Source organism: Notothenia rossii (genome assembly GCF_949606895.1).
Source record: "Notothenia rossii genome assembly, chromosome: 1".
Taxonomy (NCBI): domain Eukaryota; kingdom Metazoa; phylum Chordata; class Actinopteri; order Perciformes; family Nototheniidae; genus Notothenia; species Notothenia rossii.
The window spans coordinates 65,807,810-65,830,080 of record NC_136912.1 but is presented as its reverse complement, the minus strand read 5'-3'; the positions used below and the strand labels follow the sequence as shown (position 1 = coordinate 65,830,080).

Sequence of the window (22,271 nt, the reverse complement as noted above, 5' to 3'; positions counted from 1 at the left end):
TTACTAATAAGTGGGAGACCGCAACATTCTTAAATCTAATTATTTATTATGGATGATAATTAAATCTATAATCTTTCAATAAAGAGGGTAGATATGATTCTTTAATCAAAAAATATATATTTTGCATTTAAAGCATATATTTATAAATTCAAACAAGCACATCTTACTGTGACTGGTTATCCTAATTTCCCATGATAATAGCAGTGCTCCAAAGACATTATAATACACTTAATGAATTTAAAACAATTAATAAAAATATGAAAAATAAAACATAGCAGAGGTATGAATACTAGCGTGTATTTGAGACTTTTTGAAATATTTTGTACAGTATGTATTCAATTGTAGTTTAAAAAAAATCTTTGTTCATTTTAAATGTTTGGAAATTAAATTAAATAATTCCTAAAAAAATGCTTTAGGTCAGTATAGATATATTTGGGTAATGGCTTATTATCAACTTTTAATTTGATATTTTGTAGATGAGTATTTGAGTTTTATGAAATGAAAAAATATAACATAAACTATACAGATGGACCACTGACAAAAATGTCAATCAGTGTCTGAGTACACCCGCCTGCAGGACAGCAGATAGCTTGCACATCTTCCGGCGCAGACTGAAAACTCATCTCTTTCGACTCCACTTTGATCGATAGAATTACTAACAAAGAATTACTAACAAAGCACTTATATACTAATAAAGGACTGGCTTATCTAAAGCCAGTTGAGTAGCACTTGAAATGTTTTAGCTCTATGAAACCTGATGTACTTATATGATTCTATTTTCTTCAAGTTTGTATCTTGTTGGTCGAACGCACTTATTTTAAGTCGCATTGGATAAAAGCGTCAGCTAAATGCAATGTAATGTAATGTAATGTAATGTATGCAGCTTTGTCTCTCAGACTCACCTCTTGAAGAGTAGAATGGCAATGACTATGAGGATGATGAGGATGACTGCCAGCACCGGCCCCATCACCCACAGCATCTCCGGCTCCTCGGCGTGTCGGCTCATCCCGCTGTGGAGCTTCACCACGAAGGGCTCCGAGAACGGGCTGGCAGCAAAGGTCCTCTGCTGAGAGGAGGAGGACCACAGGAGGAGAGGACCAGAGGAGGACCAGAGGAGGACCAGAGGAGGAGAGGACCAGAGGAGGACCAGAGGAGGAGAGGACCAGAGGAGGACCAGAGGAGGACCAGAGGAGGACCAGAGGAGGAGAGGACCAGAGGAGGACCAGATGAGGAGAGAACCAGAGGAGGACCAGAGGAGGACCAGAGTCAGTGACTTATACACAACAGCGAGTAGATTAAGAAATAATACACTGAGAATAACTATTGTACTCAATCTGTCTTACTACATGCCAAACTGATATATAAGTTTAGCTAATAAAACACTTATTCTTTTGTGAAATTAAGATAAAAAACATTTTTTAATTAATTAATCGCTGAAGGAGCAATTCAGCTCTCTCTCTGGTGTTATTTACAGTCAATTACACCACACACAGGCCAGAAACACAAATGCACAAACACAGAGGTGTCAGAGCGAAGGGACTGGGGAGCAGTTTGGGGTTTGATGCATTGCTAAAAGGGCGCTATTATGCTCATTTTCAGGTTCATATTTATATTTGATGTCTCTACTGTCTCCATGCTTAAATACTCAAAAGCTCTTTATTGTTCTCACACTGCAGCTCTTTTCACCCTTTGTCTGAAACCAGAGCCCAGTCTGCTCTGATTGGTTGGCTGGCCGGCTGTGTTGTGATAGAGATGTCGTGCCTATCACTTACAATGTGTTAGAAAGCTAGCCAATATAATCGCAAGTTTTCGATAGTTATGTCCCCCGAAAAGGCAGACAGGTGCCCCTTAAAGGACACCTCTGCACTTTCAATTATTAAGACAGAATAGAGAACCAAAAGAACGCTACACTATAAACGTTACTATTATAATTATTACATGTTTACATATTTAGACTATTATGACATTTTGTAAAATAAATTGAGACAAGACCTGAACAGATATAAATAGGTACCAAAATAAATCATGAGTCGAAAAGAAAGAGCAAACTCCGGTTCTTATTTCATACTCTATAATATAATCAAGACATGGATGAACAATGAACAGCCAGTTCTAAATGCAATATCTGAATCTGTGTGAGTTCTTTGCTATATTTAAATATGTTCACAATATTGGTTGTGTGTTCAATGAGGCAGAATTATTTTGAGAGTTTAAGCTGCATATACACAAACATGTTGGTTGCAGTTGGGTTGGTGGGGGTATCAGAGGCAGGCTGCTGTGCTGGCTGCATTGGGAGTGCATGGCTCCTTATGGAGAGTCCCCTGTGAGGATCAAAGAAGCCCAGTGGAGTATCCACATCAGGGACATCTTTTGAGGACAAATCCAATAATACAAACACCTTCACTAGGCCTTCTGGACAGCTGTGCTGACCTGAGGCCTGCGTCAATGCCACCATTGGACCACATGGCAGCCTCACACTGCTGCCAGGAGACACACAATGTCTGAGAGCGTGCCAGGCTAAAGCAGGTTGAGCTCTATTAACTATTATCCATCTCTCAAGTAGAAAGTGTATCTTTAACCGAGTTTCACCAATTACATAGACCTTTCTAATGTTGTATATACTATATTGATGATTCCAGTTTATTGCGACAGTTGTCCTGTTTCTGTAGTTCTGTCAATCAGCTTTATCAGATTATACAATTGGATTTACAAAGTGAAAACTACTTGATCAGCTTAATTGAAGAATCAAAGTATGGGTCAAAATATGCACGCTATTTATGAAGGAACGTTGTGAAAATGTATGTTATCATATATGGGACATGAACAGCAGTCTCGAGGGGGAAAGTTCTGTGTTAGTTTCACTTATCAATCCGCCCCAACCTTAGAAAACGTTTTTGTGATATGACAGACGTCACCTGAGCAAAAGTGTCCTTGCCTCAAAATGTCTTTTTAAAAATAAACCTGTCAAAAAGCTGCTATAATGCTTGGTGTAGCATTCACAAATACACTGATGCCTGACTCATTGTGGGCGTGCTGGCTTCATAATGCAGTGACAGAACATCACATCATTGTTGGAAGGAAAAATATAAGCCATCATTGAGCTACAAAGAAAACAATGTCTGAACTGATTACTGAGTCGCAGTGCAAATTGGAAGAAGGTTGAATATTGGCAACATATCAAAATTAAATAGACGTTACATGGATCGATTTACAAGGCGGAAATTCACTTTAAGTAAGTGTTGTGCTTGTCTCTTTATGTTCGGTGAGACAAGTGCAGAAGGTGGGACTGTGTTAGCGAATGAGACTATAAATATAGCTGTAAGCCTGACGGGGCTCTGATGCAGCTCCTCTGGGTGGAAGCTGTAAACACAACCCAACAACGCTGCTTGTTTGTCACCCCACCAACGGCCGTCCTTCCTTATTGATTTATTAAATTCCACACATTTGCAAACTCTTTTTTCATACAACATTCATTGTCAGAGCTTGTTATATCAGGGCTGACACTTACAAATGAATTGTACAAGACATTTGTGGCTTTACAAGATTTGTTAACATTTTTCATCTCGTGGAATGGTGAATAAAAAATTCAACTCATCCAAATCTGCAAAGAAAATGCATTTGGAAGGTTGTTTACTTTACTATCCAAATGGAATTCATTGTCATATTCCTTAGAGTTAGAGAAACCTCTTTCAGAATCATGTTTATATATATACTGTATGTATAAAGGCTGGGCAAGTTAACACGTTGTTATTATTGCGTTAATGCATTAACGCCAACTTTTTAAAATGTAATCTTATATAATTATTTTGTATTATTAATGTTATTATTTTGAAAGTCAGTTGCTCACTGGCTCTGGGTACACATACAGACAAACTCTGTACTTTGAGAAATCGAATAATATTTAGTAAACATTTATATTATTAGAATAACCCATAGGATTTCAAGAAAACAATACTATTACATACCGTCCATTTCATAATATCTAAAATGTTACACTACAAGGGTAACATTTACATTTTTCAACATTTTGTTGTTACCAAAGGCAGCCCTGTTCTGCTGTGCAACAGTCTGTCACTCTGTGGTCTGCTGATACAGTAGTGTCAATTCCAAACACACATCAGCAATTCAGGACTCTCTCTGGAAGAGGTAAGGTTAATAGTCCAGCAGCAAGTCCTCAAAAAAGGCTTTAGTTTCCGAGATACCCCTACCCAAGGTAGAACAAATGACAACAATTATTTTTCTTATCCTTAGGGTCTCCCATTAATGAAATTGATTGTTGTCAAATTTTATTTGGGGGGAAAAAATGTTTTTCCCTGAAAAAGAGCCAAATTAGACCAGGCTGAATATGGGAAAGGTGACAAAAAAGCCCATAACTTGAGAGTGACCTCTATTATCCTCTTCAGATTTGCTGAGGTATGAACCAGGTGGCTGTCCTACATCACTAAATAGTCAGACAATTATTTAACTAAAAAAATACTGAATTATAGTCCTGTAAACTTAGCTTTAGTTTAGACGGAAATTATACTTTTTGGTGATAGGAACATAGGACTCAATCACTTTTCTGTCATTTGTCAGAAAAAATGAAATCCCTAAAAGATATACCATTACTGAATTGTCTAGGACTCTAGGGTGCTATTGAACACTAACCAGTAGTTGTATGGAAATATCTGGTACAGTTCTATTGCAAATTAGATTTCTTTAGACATAGGCCTACCTCTTTTATGATACAGTCACATTCCGAATGGGGGATAAGTGGCATAATAGCCTATAATAATGGGACCCTAACCAGAGCTGTTTCAGTGCTGTGGGCGGAACGGAAACCGGACTGGAATTTCTCAAAGAGGCCGTTTAGTTGGAGATGGTCCTGAAGCTGGGCGGCAACTACATGTCTAACTGTCTACCAGCATGTCATGCACTCACTGGCTGTGGCACAACAAGTAGTTTGTACAGAATAGGAAAGACAACAGCATTCACCAAACTCAAGACCCATCTCAGCGAGCTCAAAGATCTGGCCCATTTTGGACTCTCTGCCAGCTTGGAAGAGTCTTTGCCAGTCGCAAGAGAATTGGCGCTTCTGCTATATGGAAAAAAGAAAAAGGAAATTGGACTGATGCGCACAAACTTTGATGAACTGAGGTTCATAATTGCATCAACAACAGATGCAGCCTCGGAAAATCTGTCGCCAACAGAGGATGCATTTCGACAACATGTACACAGAGCAATGTTTCAGACAGCGATATGGTGTCACAGCCCGAACCCAAAGCCTTGTTATGGAGTCCTGTTGGCAAGGGGTGGATTGTCAGAGATGGGGCCATTCAACCAGGGGACACATTGACAGAATGTCAAAATGTGTCCCCTAACGTTTCTGAGGAACCTGACATTTAACATGATATTCTAGTATCTATATACTTGACCTCTCACTGAATTATTTGATGATTTGTATACTGTACTTTGAATTAAGGTTCCAGTTTCAATAAAACCTGTACTATTTACATCTATGTCTTAGCGGCTTGCAATTCAGAACTAATACACTTTATTGTATTGGGTTACTCTTATTCTGACTATTTGGTGATGTAGTTCAGCAAACCTGGTATTTCCCTCTCCAAATATAATGACCATCAGAGTGAGCATTCTTAACTTATAGGCTATTGTGCCACTTATTATCCTCCACTCGGAATTTGACTGTATCAGAGAAGAGGTAGGCCTATGTCTAAATAAATCTCATTTGCAATAGAACTGTACCAGATATTTCCATACAACTACTGGTTAGTGTTGTTCAATAGCACCCTAGACAATTCATTAATGGTATAATTTTTAGGGATTACTGTTTTTCTGATAAATGAGAGAAAAGTGATGGAGTCCTATTTTCCTATCATCAAAAGTACGCTTTCCGTCTAAACTAAAGCTAACTTTACAGGAATATAATTCAGTATTTTTTTAGTTAAATAATTGTCTGACTATTTGGTGATGTTGGATAGCCACCTGGTTCATACCTCAGCAAATCTGAAGAGGAAAGGATGAGTCATTCTAAAGTTATGGGCTTTTCAGTCACCTTCCCCACATTCGGCCTTGTCTAATTTGGCTCTTTTTCAGGGATTTGGGTAGTTCTAAAGAACAACCCAAAAAACATTTTTTCCCCCAAAATAAAATTTGACAACAATCAATTTCATTAATGGGAGACCCTAAAGATAAAGGCCCGGACACACCAATCTGACAACAAAGAACTGACAAAGACGGACCCCGACAGTTGCGTCGCCTCGTGTCTCTGCGTTTTGGCCATGTGTCGTACTGGAACACACCGCAAAGACTTCAGCCGACGGCCAAGACGCACGTAGGAACTGCGCATGCGTGAGTGGCAATAACTCTCCTCACCAGCAGGCGGCGGTAGTGTATATTCGTCATTCAAAAGAGGCAAAAGAGGTTTTCGGCCGGAAAGGCGTCGGCCCGGCTGAAAGACCCAACGGTGCGGGACACACCAATCTGAGTAAGACGTGTCGACGCTCATCGTCGGCCTGACGCCCACCGACGCCGATAACCGGCCTGGTGTGTCCGGGCCTTAAGACAAATCATTGTTGTCATTTGTTCTACCTCGGGTAGGGGTATCTCAAAATCTGAGGGCCCTTCCTGCTAGACTATAAGGGAAAAAGGACAACAGAAAACACATTTGTAAACTCTCTACTACTTCCATGCTTTTTTGTTGTGGTGAGTGAGATGAGAAAATACAACTGACCATAAGGCACTTCATAGAGTGGGGCAGGAATGAGTCCTAAAACCCGGGAATGAGTTAGCATGTTACCGCTTTGCGTTCACATGTCTCAAAGTCAACTGTTTTTGAACACGTTTGTGGTTAGATGCCTAAAGGCCCGGACACACCGAGTAGGGCGTGTCGACGCTCATTGTCGGCCTGACGCCCACCGACGGCCAAAATCGGCTTGGTGTGTCCGGGCCTTAACATAAAAGCTGTGGTTAACACAAGCTTAAAAGATGTCACGTTTTGTTCTATAACATAAAATAAGTGGTTAAATATCCACTGGTGAATGACTACCGCGGGTACCCGACGGGTGACCCGCAAAAAAAGTGATTCGCGGGTGTTACTTTTTTCCGGGTTCGGTTCTGGGTAAAACAAAGATGATGTGTTGCATAATAAATATATTAAAATAATAATAATTTAGTTTAATGTTTAAATCCTCAGACCTCTCCCCCGCGGGACCGCCCATAGTCATAACCTCTGCAGCGCATCAATCTGCTGCTGAGCGCGCCACATTCTAAATGGCTGAGGTGAAGGCGGAGCTCGGAGAATACACCATTTTCAAAAACACTTCCTCAAGAGCGAAATCAAACATCTGGGAGGCTTTTGGTGTCCTAGATGGAGAAAAGAACCAACCTCCCACGCTTTTGGAGACAAATACGCAACTACGTGTGTTAATAATTGCACGTTTTCACTGCTTATATAGGATATGTGGGTTCGGGTCGGTTTGCGGATCTTGTGTCGACGGGTCGGGTCGGGTTCCGGAACTAATTGGCAATATGTGCGGGTGGCGAGGCGGGTTCGGTATTGCACGTCGCGGGTGCGGGCGGGAGCGGGTCTTGAAAATCAGACCCGTGCAGGACTCTGACAACAGTGGTCTCTAGGCTGTGGTAACGCGCAGCCATGCAATCATGATGTTGTGTTTTTTTTTATAGATGTTTTAAAAATACAAAATAAGATGCTTGTCCATGTTCTTGAGAGACCAGGACAATGTAGTTTTTCAGTGCCTTACCAAACAGTTGGAAATCACTCAAATCTTCCAACTCTGTTACAAATAGGAGAAGAAACCTTAAGAGATAAATGATGTGGAGCTTGATAACTTGTTCAGCTCATCTGTCTCCTCAGCTCTTTCATCCTTCTTTTCTCTTTACTTCTTTTTGGCATTTTAAGCAAAGCGTTGCATACGGATACGAAAGTATTTTTTAAATGACAGTTTTCCCGACTTTTAGACTGCACAGAAGCATTAGTAGGTATTTAGACAATCTCTGGGGCTGTTTGGAGGTGATCAATCTCAGCGTCACCAGGTAGATATGAATCCTTCAGGGGGAAAATAAACTGCTGCTACATCTGCTAGCTGGATGGAAGAGGTGGGCTGTGAAAGAAAGAAAAGTTGTTTTTTTAAGGAGTTTGAACATTGTAATATTGCTTCCATTGTCCATAATCTCCCCAAATGAAAAAAATGGACTCATACAAAAATCAGAACCATTTAAAGATTCTAATGTTTTGTTATTTCCCAGAACTTTGAAGCCTCATTCAGAGATAAATAAAATGTTATCCAGTAGGCTCAGCAAATTACCCACAATCCTCAGTCCTCTGCAATGCCATGCTTCTCTTTTTTCTGTCTTTTCTCCCCAAAGTTCAGCATCCCTCCCACATCAGAAGCCAATTCCAACATCTGAGCCATTCTGTCTCCAATGATTGCAGAATTTCACGCCTTCTCGTAGACGTCTATGCATTTCCCTCAGGTGCCCCCCCCCCCCCCCCCGCACAGCAAACTTATCCCCCTATTAAGCTCCCTCTTTTTTCTCTCTCCACCTCTCACTCTCCCCCTCACCTCTCCGTCTCTCCCTCAGGGCTCTACATTCAGAGGAAGCTCCTTCTTCCTCTGCTGTAAGGGATCATACTGTTTATCTGGCTCTTTTCTTTTATACCATTTCTCAAGTCCCCGTCTTACTGTTTTCAATGAATGTGATTAGTATTCTATTTTCGTCCAGGATTTCTTTTGAATCAGGCTTGAGTGTCATTTACTGCATCTGGGCTTTGCTTCCCTGTTTTAAAGCGATAACACTTGCAGTTCAGGGAAACACACTTTTGAAAAAGTATTTCATGAGCTGGGTTGGAGATGTTATGTGTTTGAAAGACCAGGAGGAAGAAATATCTATATTACTCATTGAACTTGCAGCTAGAAAAAAACACTGTCCCACATGGCAGGCAGTCCAGAGCAGTGCAATCTTTGTTTATTTCTTTCATTTCTATTTGTTCTAGTTCCACATGTAAAATTTGGATGGCAGAACAAAACGTTTTTTTTTCTTTAAAAAATAAATATATATTATTTTTTACTCTTTCTATCCATCTATCTTTACAATTTGATTTTGTATTTATTACGGCTATTATTATCATTCCATTTCCAACTTAAGTGTTGTCATGTCAGTTGATGTCTTTGGTAGATAATATTTAACTGAGCATCGTTGTCAAGTACGTTTTTTGTGATTATTTTTCTGTTGTTTTTTTTGTGTGTGCTTATGTGGAAATGTAATAAAGACAATGATACAAAAAATTGCATTATAACACACTAACGCAGTGTTTATTCTCGCGCTCGTGAAACCTTTTCTGTTAGGAAGCTACGTGAGTGCCTTCTATGCAGTGACAAGCTCCTTTACAAGGGGAGCTATGACTGTGGCTCAGGGGTAGAATGGGCCTCAGTGGTTGATCCCAAGCCATTGCAGTCAACAAGTGTAACGGCGCGTTTCCACTACAGCGCGGAGCACGGTTTAAGCGTGCCGTGCCCGGCCCGTTTTTGGTTGCGTTTCCACTAGGTGCAGTTCCGGCTAGCGGGTACCTTTTCACAGTTTTCTGTCTCTCCAAAATCGAGGTTCTTTCCGGGCCAACAACCGGGCTGAGTATGCTAAACTAGTGAGAGAATCGCTGGCAACTACAACAAAATGAACATATTTTACCGTGATTTAATCTTAATACACGTTTCAAAATGATGCCGAAGTAACAACATACTGATACCGGTTAATAAAAACGTAATTCCTTGACAAGTCTGCAGACAGACGGCAGGCGAAAACCTTTTTAAATGCGTGTTGTCTGAATGGAGATCGGCTAAGCTAACGTTGTGAATGCTCCGACCATCCACACTCACAACAACGGCCTATACAGACATAAATAAACCAGGGATTGTTTTCGCCATGACACAGACAGTCTGTGGTTTGTACTTGTTTAACTTTTGTCTAGTTTCTGAACAGATATGAGGAGCTGTGAGCTCTGAGTGCTAACAGCTAACAGCTGATGTTGGTTTTGTGTTTCGCATTGAAGATGACGTCACGGCTCCGCCTACACTGCGTTACTATAGTTACTACCCCAGTTCCTAAACTGTAATGGAAAAGCAGCATAAAGTGAGCCTGGCCTAACAAGGCCTAACGAGGCCTAGCCATACCATAGTAAGCCGAGTGAGGCCCTGCAGTGGAAATATGGCACAAGTGTCCTTTGGCAAGATCTCTACAGTATTGTAGTGTTGCTTTGGATAAAAGCATCATGTGAATGACAGATAATGTAACTCTATCCATGGATCAGCTTGTGTAGGAGGTTGGGGTTAATAGATGATGAAGACCGTCGAGAGCCAAATGGAATCTCACTTGGATATCCTTAAGCATTAAATAAAGAACAGGGTTAATGACTAGTATGAAGAGCAAAAGCAATTGAAGTTAGAAAGACAATGCTGTGCTTTGTGAATGACAGCAGGGATCACGTCTTCAGTGCCTGAGAGCTATACCTGCATGACTCAAGGACGTGATTTGCACTGCGTCATGCCTGGCCCATGTGCACCCCCCCCCAGGGGCTGCTCTTTGTTCAACAGATAGGAAACGCCAGGAAGGGAAAAGAGCATGGCCGTCATGACACTGTTTATTCAGCAATGCAAGGCCTTAGGGAAATGTATGGGACTCACACTGCAGTCATAAGCACTAGAATGTGACCCGCAGGGTAGGAATGAAGTTTTACAAGGACTATTCATCTGTGGATATTAAAAGGCCACGAATAATCAGCAATAGATCCGCATATTAAAAACCCTTCCGCGTTGCCTCAGCCATGCCCTCATCCTCTGGTATGAGTTTACGATTCATTAAAGGGCGCGAGGTGTCAAGCACAGCCTCGGTCTTGGTGAACTTTTCCTGACACCACACTGCTGCAGACAGGGCAGACTGTCTCTTACAGCTAAATCCACTTTCATACTCTATTTGCTTCTCTCACATTGGGATTGATGGGGTCACTGCTATTACAATGTAGAAGGGGGGCATTTGGTGCTAGACTGGTCGGAAAATCATTTGTATTGTTACCAGAGCTTGGGATCTGCCAACAGGCCACTGATCAAGGGCGCAAAAACATTATATTGTGGAGAAAATAACAACAACTTCATATATAATGCAATCCTGTACAACAATAATACAGACTGTGCCTTACCACAGTGCTGAAAAACATAGTTGCAGGTTTCACAAGGTTGAACTCATTTCAAGGCGATTGCATTATACTAAAAAAGTGTCCCTGTAGCTGTATCTTATCAACATGGGGATAAACAGGTTATTGTAATGAAGGGCTGAGGCCCAGACTTCCCTAACTCATTTTAGAATCAGAATTCCCACGAGATAACTGTTTGTTTGTCATGAAAGCAGATTATTTCTTCAAACCAATCAATGATTTGGCTGTCAGATAATCACATTGATCTCTGGCATAATGTTGCTCATCTGTCTGCCTGGAACCTTACATGTAGTGTCTGACTGTAATATGATACAAATCAGAAATAAAATTGAACGTCACTAACAGACCGCTGCCTGGCCATCTTGTTTTAAAGGGGCCATATTATGTCCCCCGAATGAACGCCTCGATTTGACTCCTATTACCATGTTATACTCAAGTTTCGATTGGCTTCAACACATATCACGTGATAGGTGAAGGGACGGGACATTTCCAACACATCTCTTGCGGTTGACCAATCACAACAGATCCAGCCAGCTAACCAATCAGAGCAGACTGGGCTCTGGTTTCAGACAGAGGCTGAAAAGAGGTGCTGCAGCACAGGCAGTATGAGAACAAGAAAGAGCTTTTTGAACATTAAAGCATGGAAACATGTCACAGTAGAGACACTACATACAAATATGAACCTGAAAAGAGGCATAATAGGGCATCTTTAATCGTTCCTTATTTTTGCTTTTTATTTAAAGTGAAATTGCACCATTATGTTCCCTATTTCGTTTCTGGCATGAATATTTAAGAAATGTATTTTAACTTTTAATGGCCTAAACTGATTGTGGTCTGTGTTTACATTGAGTGGGAGCACTACACTGTGACCAGTCAATAATGCTGTTGAGTGCGTTACAGTATGTCTGAGATGCTTTGAAGCTGCATCGGTAGTCAGGCAATACATTTTGGTGTAGACTTTCCCTTCAGTTAAAAGGGCAAAGTCTAATCGGCTCACATAATGATTTTGAAGAAACATATTGAAATGAATAACAGAAATAAATATTTTTCACCTGCCCATTAAAAAAGTATGAAAAGAGTAAAAGCACAAAGGATTTTGAGTATATTGAAGCATGCCTTTGCAGGTTTGAAATGCAGACTACACGATGTAATGAACAAATATAGAGTCATTAAACTAGAAATCACTTTATAGAACAGATAGTCATTTAATAGAACTGGCTGAAATATTCCAAATTTAGAAATTGAACAAATGGAACAAAAATTTAAATTTGAAAACGCTTTTTGCTACATTGGTCTACTCTGTTTACCATTAGTGGGGTAGGTTTGAAGGTGTTACGGCCCAGCGCCCTGACTTCAACCACTGAACCTTTAAAATGTATTGACATGCTACATGCTCAAGTCATAAATAAAAATAGATCACTCACAGACTCATTGTCCGTCAGGTCAGCCAGAACGAAGCATCGATACTGCTGCTGGCCCGGGAGGGGTTTGTTGTAGTAGCCGTTGTATTTCTTCTCATCGCCCAGTGTGAAGAGCTCAGGCAGCGTGTCCAGCTTGGCAGCAATGTATGGCTGAAGCAGTTTCTGGCTCTGTCTCTTCTTCCTCTGCAGGCTGCTGTCAGCACCGGGCTCCAGGAGCTGCCACAGGGACGATACAACAGTGCGTGACCGAGACGTACACAAATGTTCATTTTATGGGAAGTATTCCTTCACAGTCCTTCAGAATGAATGAGAATGCCATGTATGTGTTCTGTCTTGACATCTAAAGCAGTCATTTTTTAAATAAACGCAAGCAATCAATTCATCAACCTCAATACAAAAATATTAGATTTATAAAAGAGGAAGAAAAACAAAACAAAAATTGTTAAGCAGCAGACCTACAATTGAATGACAACTTAGAATCATACACTGATTTAAGATGCTCTCTGGACAGATGGACGAACGAAAGGGCGGAAGGACAGGTGGATAGTCCCACATAATCTCTACATTTATAGATGTATTAATAATGTATCATGTAAATGCTTTATGTTAAGTGTCTATTCTCCAGCTTCATATAGCAAAATCTCATTTTGCCATTATGACCAAAAACAAAAACTCACAAGGTAAAAACAATAAGGGCTGGTAACTGTTAGAATAAAAAAAACTGAACCTTTAACCATAACCTCTCCTAGCCTAACTTTAAACCCAAACCTGACCTTAACCAGAAACCTCAACCTGAAATTGGAATGATTTGCCTTTCTGGTAGCTGCTTTTATGAGCTTGCTTCCTGAAATAGATTATTTGCTTAAATAAGACTGCAAACAGACCTAATCACCTTTCAACAGTGAACACACATCCACTCACCTCCTGTATGTCCATGTCTTCAGGGTTTTCCCACCTCCTATGAGAAGCCGGATTGACAGGGACAACAACTATGTAGTACCACCTGAATCAAACAAAGACACAACACCATTAATATATACAGTATATATATATACATTTCATTGTATACATAGTCTTTAAACACAGCTTTAATGTTATTTATTTGTAACGCTTTTTCAGTTTCCTTAAGGACTTTCCGTTCTAGACTTGTTATATAGCTTTTTCCTTCTAGGTTTTTTTTATAAGTGAAACGGTCTGGGTTGTGCATTCATACAGATATGGTATTCGTTTTTGTTTAACATCAGCCCCACTTGTCTTTCAACAAATTACTGCTGGGCAATTTCTTCAGAGAAGCAAACACTTGAAACACAATTAAGTCTAGGTAATTTGCAGTGCCTGGTATCTTGATCGAGCTGAGGAATAATAAATTGCTGCCTTTGCATTGTGATTCTCCATTCTGAATACTTGTGGTTTTAAAGCTCACCTCTTAAATAAATTGCTTTCTAGTGTCAGGACACAGCTCAGAGGCAGCACTGGGGGTATTATAAGCGTGGCCGTGCGGTTTTTAGGATATAATCATCGTGTTGTTGTGTTGTGGGAATGAATGTTTTGTAAACTTTCGGAACTACTTTGACCTAAAAGAACCTTCTGCTGCAGTGGATAATTGGCTGGTGTGAACTGGCTAGAACAGGAAAAGAAGTAGAAAAACCAGGATTGTAATGGCTGCAGACAAGCTTGTGTCTGAGCTATATTGTTTGTTTGAGTCTGACTGTTTTTCAATGAGCGTAAGCCTCCCTGGGCTGCTGTATACTGAGGATTTCTAAGGTCTTCAAACAGCTCATACACTGATCGATGATGCACAGACTAACATATAACAATATCTCAGGTCACTTCTCTCAGATTCTTCGCTTTAACAATACCCAACAACGTGAAAGTACTCCAAAGTATAACTCCATAGTTCTCATACTAATTTAAATAATGGCCTCTGACAGAGAGTTAAAATGTTATAATATGTTTAATTATTGGGTAGTATTATTGAGGCAAATTCAAAGAAAGTAAATTATAATGTTGCGACTAGTTTATTTGTAACAGTTTTCAGTTTTTCAAAAGATTTTTGGGATCACATTTATTTTATTTACTAATTTAAAGATTCCCCATATATACTTTTTTTCATCAATATATTTTAGGTCTCAGATATATACAAATCATGTCTCTGAAGTGTTTGGCTCCGAACACCAAACAGATCATTACAGCATCCCATAATCCCCTCTGTTTCAACCCTGTTTCAAAAGTGCTGATTCTCTGTCTGTTACTTTAGATGAAAATAAGGAGCCACTCCCCACGCCCCTCTGAGAGATATTTGGTTAAAAAGAACACAATGGTGCTCTCGGAGGAGATTCAGGTGTTAAGGTGTGTGTGTGTGGGGTTGAGGGGGTTACCTTGGTTGGTGATTGGCTAATGGTTACACAAGCCAAAAAAGCGTTATGACATCACAAAGTGGCCAAAATCTGATCAGCTCATTTTCAGACAGGTTTTTATATAAATGGATCAGGAGAAAAAGTGAGCCAATCGTTTTTCCTGAAACGTTCAGAATCTTGTTCCACAGAGGGGACACATGTTTATGTAGAAGATAAATGAAAAAGTGGATTTTGCATAATAGGTGACCTTTAAAGCAGAAACACAGAACAGCATGGCATAATATACATTAACAAGTATATGTATATACACACCAGGCGAAATACACATGCATATAGATCCCTTACAAAACAAAAAACAATACAAACAGAAACATCATAAGACAAACATAAGACCAGTAGGCAGAAGGCCGGTCCTGAGTGATGAGGTGCAGAAGACTTAGAGCCATCTGTCATGAATCATTCCTCTCATAACAACACAACCAGCACTGACCTGACAGAGACTTCAGCAGGCCCAGTGGACAAGCTGATGGTCACTCTCCCCCCCTCCTCCACATCCTCTTGGTATAGTGCTGGTTTGATCTGCGGCAGGTCTGGGGCGGTTCTGATGGACACCTGCTGCTGGAGCCCCCCAGCACTGTTCCCCCGGCTCATGAGCACGAAGGAGTAATCTGTGTCTGGCTGCAGCTGAGTGATCAGCTTCCTCTTCAGGTCGCCCTGGACCTCCACACTCTGCTGGTTGTACAGGATCTAAAGCCAGGAAGAAGGAATATTTAACTGACACTGTTTAAAGGATTTCATATAATTGATGATGTTTGCAACACTGGTTATCTGTGAAACTGCGCCTAATATGCGTTTTATTTTTCTTTTAATATGTGTTATATAGGTTTTTGTGTATGTAAATGGTCTGCAAAGGCAAAAATAGCAAAGTTCACTCAAAAGGAAGATTCTATTACACCTAAATCTGCCTGAAATGCCTAAATAAGACAAATTTGTCTACCTCCGTAACATAATGACATAATTTTTTGAAACACTCACGCTTCTATTGACTAGTGCTCCAACACATTGTACCATGTTAACCAATCAGAGCAGACTAATAAAGCACTTTTTTTAACTTTAAAACATGAAAACACGTCACAGGCAGAACATACTTATATGAAACGAAAATTAGCATAATAGGGCCGATTTAAATACTGTATTTGTGCAATAGAAAGCTGTAATATAGTGATATTTTATTTATTTTCTCCTTCTCTTGAAATATGTATTCCTTTTACGTTCTATCTAACATTAACATATTTTAGGAGTAGTGGAACATCTTTCAACTTTTTTGTCTTTTTCATAGTATTTATTTGTATATGATAACATAGTTAGTTGAGAAAATGTGTACATTAGTTTAATCAATCTTCAATCTGTTGATCAGAGCTGTGAAACTTCTAACTTTGCTGCCTACTGTTGTTCTCTGCTTTCGATTTTGCGAAGCACCCTGTGACTCATGGTTTTATGTGACAAGGTGCTGTGTAAATAAAGTATGATTGATGTGTTTACACTTATTTATTTGCTGATCCATGGTCATAAACCTTTGTTTTTGCACTTATCAGAGCTGCACAATGTCAAATCTGAGTGACAGCACAGACAGGCCCCTTAACAAATACTCAGTCATAACTTTCAGCTACAGGCAGAACTTCATATGGTGCAAATTGATTTTCTTTATGATTTATCAAGCAGCTGTTCTCTTGAGGACTACTACAGACAGTATGTCAAATGTCCCGTATTCATGTTCAAAATATATTTTCAAACTGTATATACAGTACATGTCTGCATATACAGCTCCTTCACTACAATATATGTTTTCTTTTCTTGCATGAAACTATGTTTAAAAAAAAAAATGCGTCATGTATCTTCAAATATTTCAGGTGCCTTTTTGATGATCCATGTTTCTATGATTGTGTCCTTTAAGTAGCTTAAAAACATGTAAAAGTATAAAATTAGTCCCACGTTTCGGACCTTTTCTCTAATTGCCCATATGCAGCGGTTCAAGAGTATCTGTAAAAAACAACAATTGTTTTAGTTAATTATGTGGCTGTACCGGTGAAAGCAGGAGCTGATCTTACCTTAAGAGGCACTTGAGATTTGAAGGTTTCTGGCACTTCCCAGGTCAGAAGGACAGAGGTCTTCGTCACAGCCTTCACGCCAAAGTTCTTCGTGAACACTGAGGGAAGGTCTAGATTATTATTAGCTGATTAATTGAGTTGCAGATAATGACTGAGATTGTTACAAAGCTGAATATCTGCTTCACAAAAGCAAGAAAACAAAGTAATTTTAGATCAAATGAGCAAATGGGTACACTGTGCACTAATGTTCAGAAAAATAAAGTCAACCGTAGATTATTTGGAAACTACCCCGGCAGTTCTCAGCTAACCAAGCTTGGAATACTATCATCAAAAAAATAAAAAATAAAAACATATATACAAATGTACAACAAGAACATTGTGGTTGACATTTTTCTCAGAAATGAAAATGATATGCTTCCATTACCCAAAATCATTTGAAGTAATCAACGCTTCATGATTTGTGTTGAACCCTATAAAAATTCGCCAGGACATTTTAAATATTTCCATATATAGAGTCCAACTGTTTCCTTTGTAGTCACTATGTTTTCTGTAAAATTATAATGAAAAACACATATTCACTTGTGCTTCCTTCTGCTCAGAACCCACTGCAAAGGATCACGCTTACATTTCTGCAAAAAGCTGAACACTTTACACATAGTGTGACTATCTTTTTTATAATTAAAATCTTCTGACAAGACACCTGAATTGAATCCTGGCTGACGGCGCCAATAGCTGCCTGTTTCTTCTACCATCAACAACATAATTGCTACTATGTTATTTCATAATATATAGGATCTTGTTTCATCTTTAGGAAATGATATGCCTCTACCCTGTTTCACTTGTTGCTGCTTTTAAAGAGGATGAGAGGAGCTCATTTCATTGGTTGTTAACTGGGGACCCCTGACTCCACCCTCTGATTCTGTATTTCTTTATCTCTAATTCAGTCTCTCTTTCAAGTTGCAATGAGCTGCACTTGAGGTCACCCAACTGTTAAAATGTGCGTCTCTACCTAAATATTATTTTCTTTGCGCCCTTTTTCAGGAAAATCGAGAACTCATTGTCTTTGGTCACATGTTACAACAGTACCCTGTCTGCAAGCACAATGCAGCCCATATACAGTAGGTAGCCTGTGGTTCTCACCTGGCATGGACAAGGACATGGTTCGACTCTGAATGCTGGGGCTGATGGGTCCCCCCCCCTTGCTGTTGAAAGCTTGGACTCTGATATCGTAGGTGGTGTCTGGCTGCAACCCTTGGACGGTCATCTCTGTTGCCGTGGTACTGTTGGTGTTGTTATTGAGGACATTGATATCTCGGTAAACCACCACATATCTGACAATCTTCCCGTTTCTCTCGGCCAGAGGAGGGGGCTCCCAGGACAGCTTGGTGGAGGTGGCGGTCAGGCCCACCACACTCAGATTCTGGGGGTAGCTGCTGGGAATGTCCTCGGGGGTGCTGATCTCCTTCACATACTCCTCCCCGTTGCCTGCCCGGTTTTTGGCGCACAGTTTGAAGATGTAGGTGGCTCCCTTGTGGAGACCGGTGACTGTGAAGTGATCATCTGCTTTTTTGAAGTCTTTGATGGTGAAAGCCTCCTCCTCTGCTCTCTTGTATTGAAGCTGGTACCCCACATGCTCCCCCACCATCTCCTTTGGAGGCTGCCACTGGATAAGGGCAGTGTTCCCTATGGTGGTGCTGATCATCATAGTGGGCTTGCCAGGCACTGGAAGACATTAACATATCTTGATTACTCTCTAAACTTTACTCAGTTAAATGATGCAGAAAGTTTAACTCCCACACGTAATTTGGTGGTAAGTAACACATCTGTTCTTAACCATAACCCCTAAACTTTAGAGCTAGATGAAACGGTTCCCTTACATATATCTTTTTTTTGTTTTTTTACCCAATATTCTTTGCCTTAGCCCTTACCCCGACCCCACCATAACTATTGTTTTGGCACATCATGAAACGGTCACACAATTATTTTTGGTAACAGTTTTTTGTAATGATTTTGAAATAGCTGACACTACTGTCATGTTGATTTATCGGTAAGATCAAAAACGGCTTTTTGGATCGCTGGGTAATGTCACTTACAGACTAATTTGTAAGAAACCAAGAAGTTCATCATGGTTGTGAATGTTAAATAGGCAGACTATGATATTCCTTCTCTTAAAAATGACATACAGTAGTGGAAAAACCAATCCATTAAAATGGCTTTTGTTTTTACCCAAGGTCGAACTATGAACAACCATTTGTTTCTGTCTTGCAATCATTTCTAGAAATAATGGTCTGGATGTCTCAACTTTAAACACCCAATTGAAGGCATTTGTTTGGCTGTACAAGCTTAATGTTAGAGGCTGGTGACATCAGAGGGTGAAGTCAATAGTCATATCTTCCTTTATGAAAAGATAACAATCTTTGGTAGGCTACATATGACTTACATTTTTGCCGACTTTTTTCTTTATATTCATAATAACAGAAATGTATAAACATTGATGTTGGATTTTTTATTTATTGTTATTCCGCCTAAAATTCCTGTTTGTAGATGTATACCTTACCAAAAGGTATTGAGGAAATGTTTTTTTCTTTGAATGCAATAATTGTCTGAACAACATTCTGATAATCATTTCAGGAGATAAGTTAGACACAGACACTATGAGAATCCTCAATTTTTACTCATTTCGGTTCCAGGGAGGGTTTAAACCAAAACACACATTTTAAGTTCCCTCAGTTGTGATTAATGTGTTGCTAAACAACATTTCAACTGGAAACAAATGTATTTTGGATGGTGGATGTAAAAATATAGTCTTTTATATTTGTCTTATCAAATAGGACATACAATATAAAATAATAATATATATTGTAGTAATAACGATATAATGTATTTATAATTGTAAATGTATATTGTATGTAGTCATACATTTAGACTTTTTTTTTTTATAATTTCGTTTTTGGGAGAAGGGGTGGGATTAAATAGGTGTAAACTTCTTCCCACCCCTTTTAGGATGTGTTGATCATTTGTTTATATATAATTTGTCTTTTTATTAATTTGATACTGCTTAAGTTTGTTCAGTATCATAATTATCTTGATTCATTTAATTATTATTATTATTATTAGTTTTTTGTATTATTGTTTCACACGTTCAAATCCAATCAAATCAAATCAAATCAAATCAAAGCAGCACCCAGCACCCACCTGCTCCCGTGGTAGTGACCACCTTGGCCTTGCTGCGCGCTCCATCACCCTTGCTGGTGTAAGCAGCCACGGTCACAGAGTAGGTTGTCTCTGCGAGCAGACCTGTTACAACGGCCTCCTGAGAACAGACACAGATAAGAAAAAAGAGAGGGGGGGGGGGCATAGAGAGGGATGGAGACAGAGGGAAACAGAAAGGAAAAGACAGAGAGAAAATGGCAAGAACATGGAGGTTAGGGCGATGGTGTGCTGTCAGCCAGTTTACTGCATAAGGCACTCACGCACATTAGACGAGTCAAGCGCGTTCAACATGCATTAGAAAAACTCCCAAGGCATTTCAAGTGAGGAAAAGTCAAGTGAGGGTCAGGAATGTACACGTGGAGTGCATTTAGATGAATCCTCAATGTAGCTCATGGTTCCTGGTCCTTGAGGGAACTGTTGGATGGTATGTTGCAGCAGGAAGTGTGTCTGCAAACTGTGATGGATTATTACCTCATCGACAGTAAATCTGTAAATTGATCAGTACATATTTTTTATTTGCTCTGCACATTTCACCATTGGTTTAAAAAAAGTCCCGTTAAGGAACTGCAGTTGCAAATGAACTAGCTGGCTAACACTGGCACATTTGCATACCTTGTAGGTACACACTTTTGGCAACTTGGCAACTTTCCTGCAAGATCTTTTGAATTTTGCTGTGAGATAATTAAATCGGAAAATAAATGGCCACATTAGGCTTTTTTAAGCTCGAGCCAACTGGCTTGCTTGCTTCTTAATAATCTATAGTTTTAAGAGTGAGAGCATTGCTTTTATCTGCACTCATAGCTTAAAGTGGCAATTTTGCTTTGACTTACTATGCAATTGTGTCTGCTTGTGGGTTATGATATCCCTTTCACAATAAAAGCCCTGGACATATAGACTGCATCATTGCCTACCAGAGAACATTTGCTCAGAGGAAATTCAACTAAATAGCTTGAGTAGCTACCTGGCGAAATTAGCATTATTATTGTCAATGTGCAGGCCATGGATGAATATTAAGAGAACCTGTTGGCCCTAATACATTATAATGTAAGCTGATAAAGGATACATACAAATATATGGAGCTGGTAAATCAAAAAGTTGTTGAATTAACTTACGTCTGCAGCATTAGTGGGATGCTTATTATTTTAAATGCCAATGTATGACTCCAACTATGTTGTTTTCGGACATATACTGTATATATAGAAATTAGATATGCTTATGATTAATCAACAAGAATGAAATACCCGTGCTACCTATTATTTTTACCTTGGGCTTGCCCTCGTAAATCAAAACCCCTTGCACTGATTTAGGTCTGCCGCCGGGATTGTATCGGTAACACTTTATATTAAGGTACACAAATTCACCATCAACTAGTTGTTAATTAACATGCATATTAGCAGTATATTGGCTCTTTATTAGTCATTATAAAACACTTATTAATGCCTTATTCTACATGACCATATTCTACAAGTAATAGGCCATCAGTTGAGAGTTTTTCCTCAATAACCCTCTAATTAGCGCTTATTTATTGCAAGAAAGGAAGTTGTTGTACATGAGTTTTGGTCTTAATATGGGCTTAATAAGGCAGTAGTACCACAAGAATACCTAATTTTTTTTTATTTAGACACAATTAAAACTTGAAAAAAACGTTTCATGTCTTGAGTCATTATGGGAGAATTACTATATTCTTGTGGTAGTACTGCCTTATTAAGCCCATATTGAGCAGCGCATATTAACACCAAAACTCATGTACCAGTGGCGAGCCGTCAGGTCCGTCTAGGCCTTCTCTGAGGGCCTAAGATATTCTACAAAATAATATTTTTTTTTTTTTGAAATCCTTCAAATCTGCCTATTCAGTTTCTGTTGGAATTGGAAGGGTTAAATTAAAGAAGCTCGTCTCTGCGAGTCACTGTGAGATAGGAGCTGATTGGTGGTCCTGCTGTAAATTCAC

The 22,271-nt window shown here is 39.5% G+C and overlaps 1 protein-coding gene across 37 annotated transcripts in view; it reads right to left on the bottom strand.

The window, feature by feature from the left end:
• ptprfa (protein tyrosine phosphatase receptor type Fa) overlaps window positions 1-22,271 on the bottom strand; it is a 353,673-nt gene that overhangs the window by 30,200 nt on the left and 301,202 nt on the right. For 16 of the 37 annotated variants that reach the window (XM_079641186.1, XM_079641221.1, XM_079641185.1 and 13 more), the window contains 7 exons: window positions 20,306-20,423; window positions 18,251-18,832; window positions 17,111-17,220; window positions 15,493-15,749; window positions 13,567-13,648; window positions 12,649-12,861; window positions 903-1,066 (listed from right to left, as the gene is read on the bottom strand). In XM_079641186.1, coding sequence (XP_079497312.1) covers window positions 903-1,066; window positions 12,649-12,861; window positions 13,567-13,648; window positions 15,493-15,749; window positions 17,111-17,220; window positions 18,251-18,832; window positions 20,306-20,423 — 1,526 coding nt within the window. The remainder of the gene's footprint in view (window positions 1-902; window positions 1,067-12,648; window positions 12,862-13,566; window positions 13,649-15,492; window positions 15,750-17,110; window positions 17,221-18,250; window positions 18,833-20,305; window positions 20,424-22,271) is intronic. The other 21 variants (XM_079641207.1, XM_079641219.1, XM_079641215.1 and 18 more) reach the window with 3 other exon arrangements.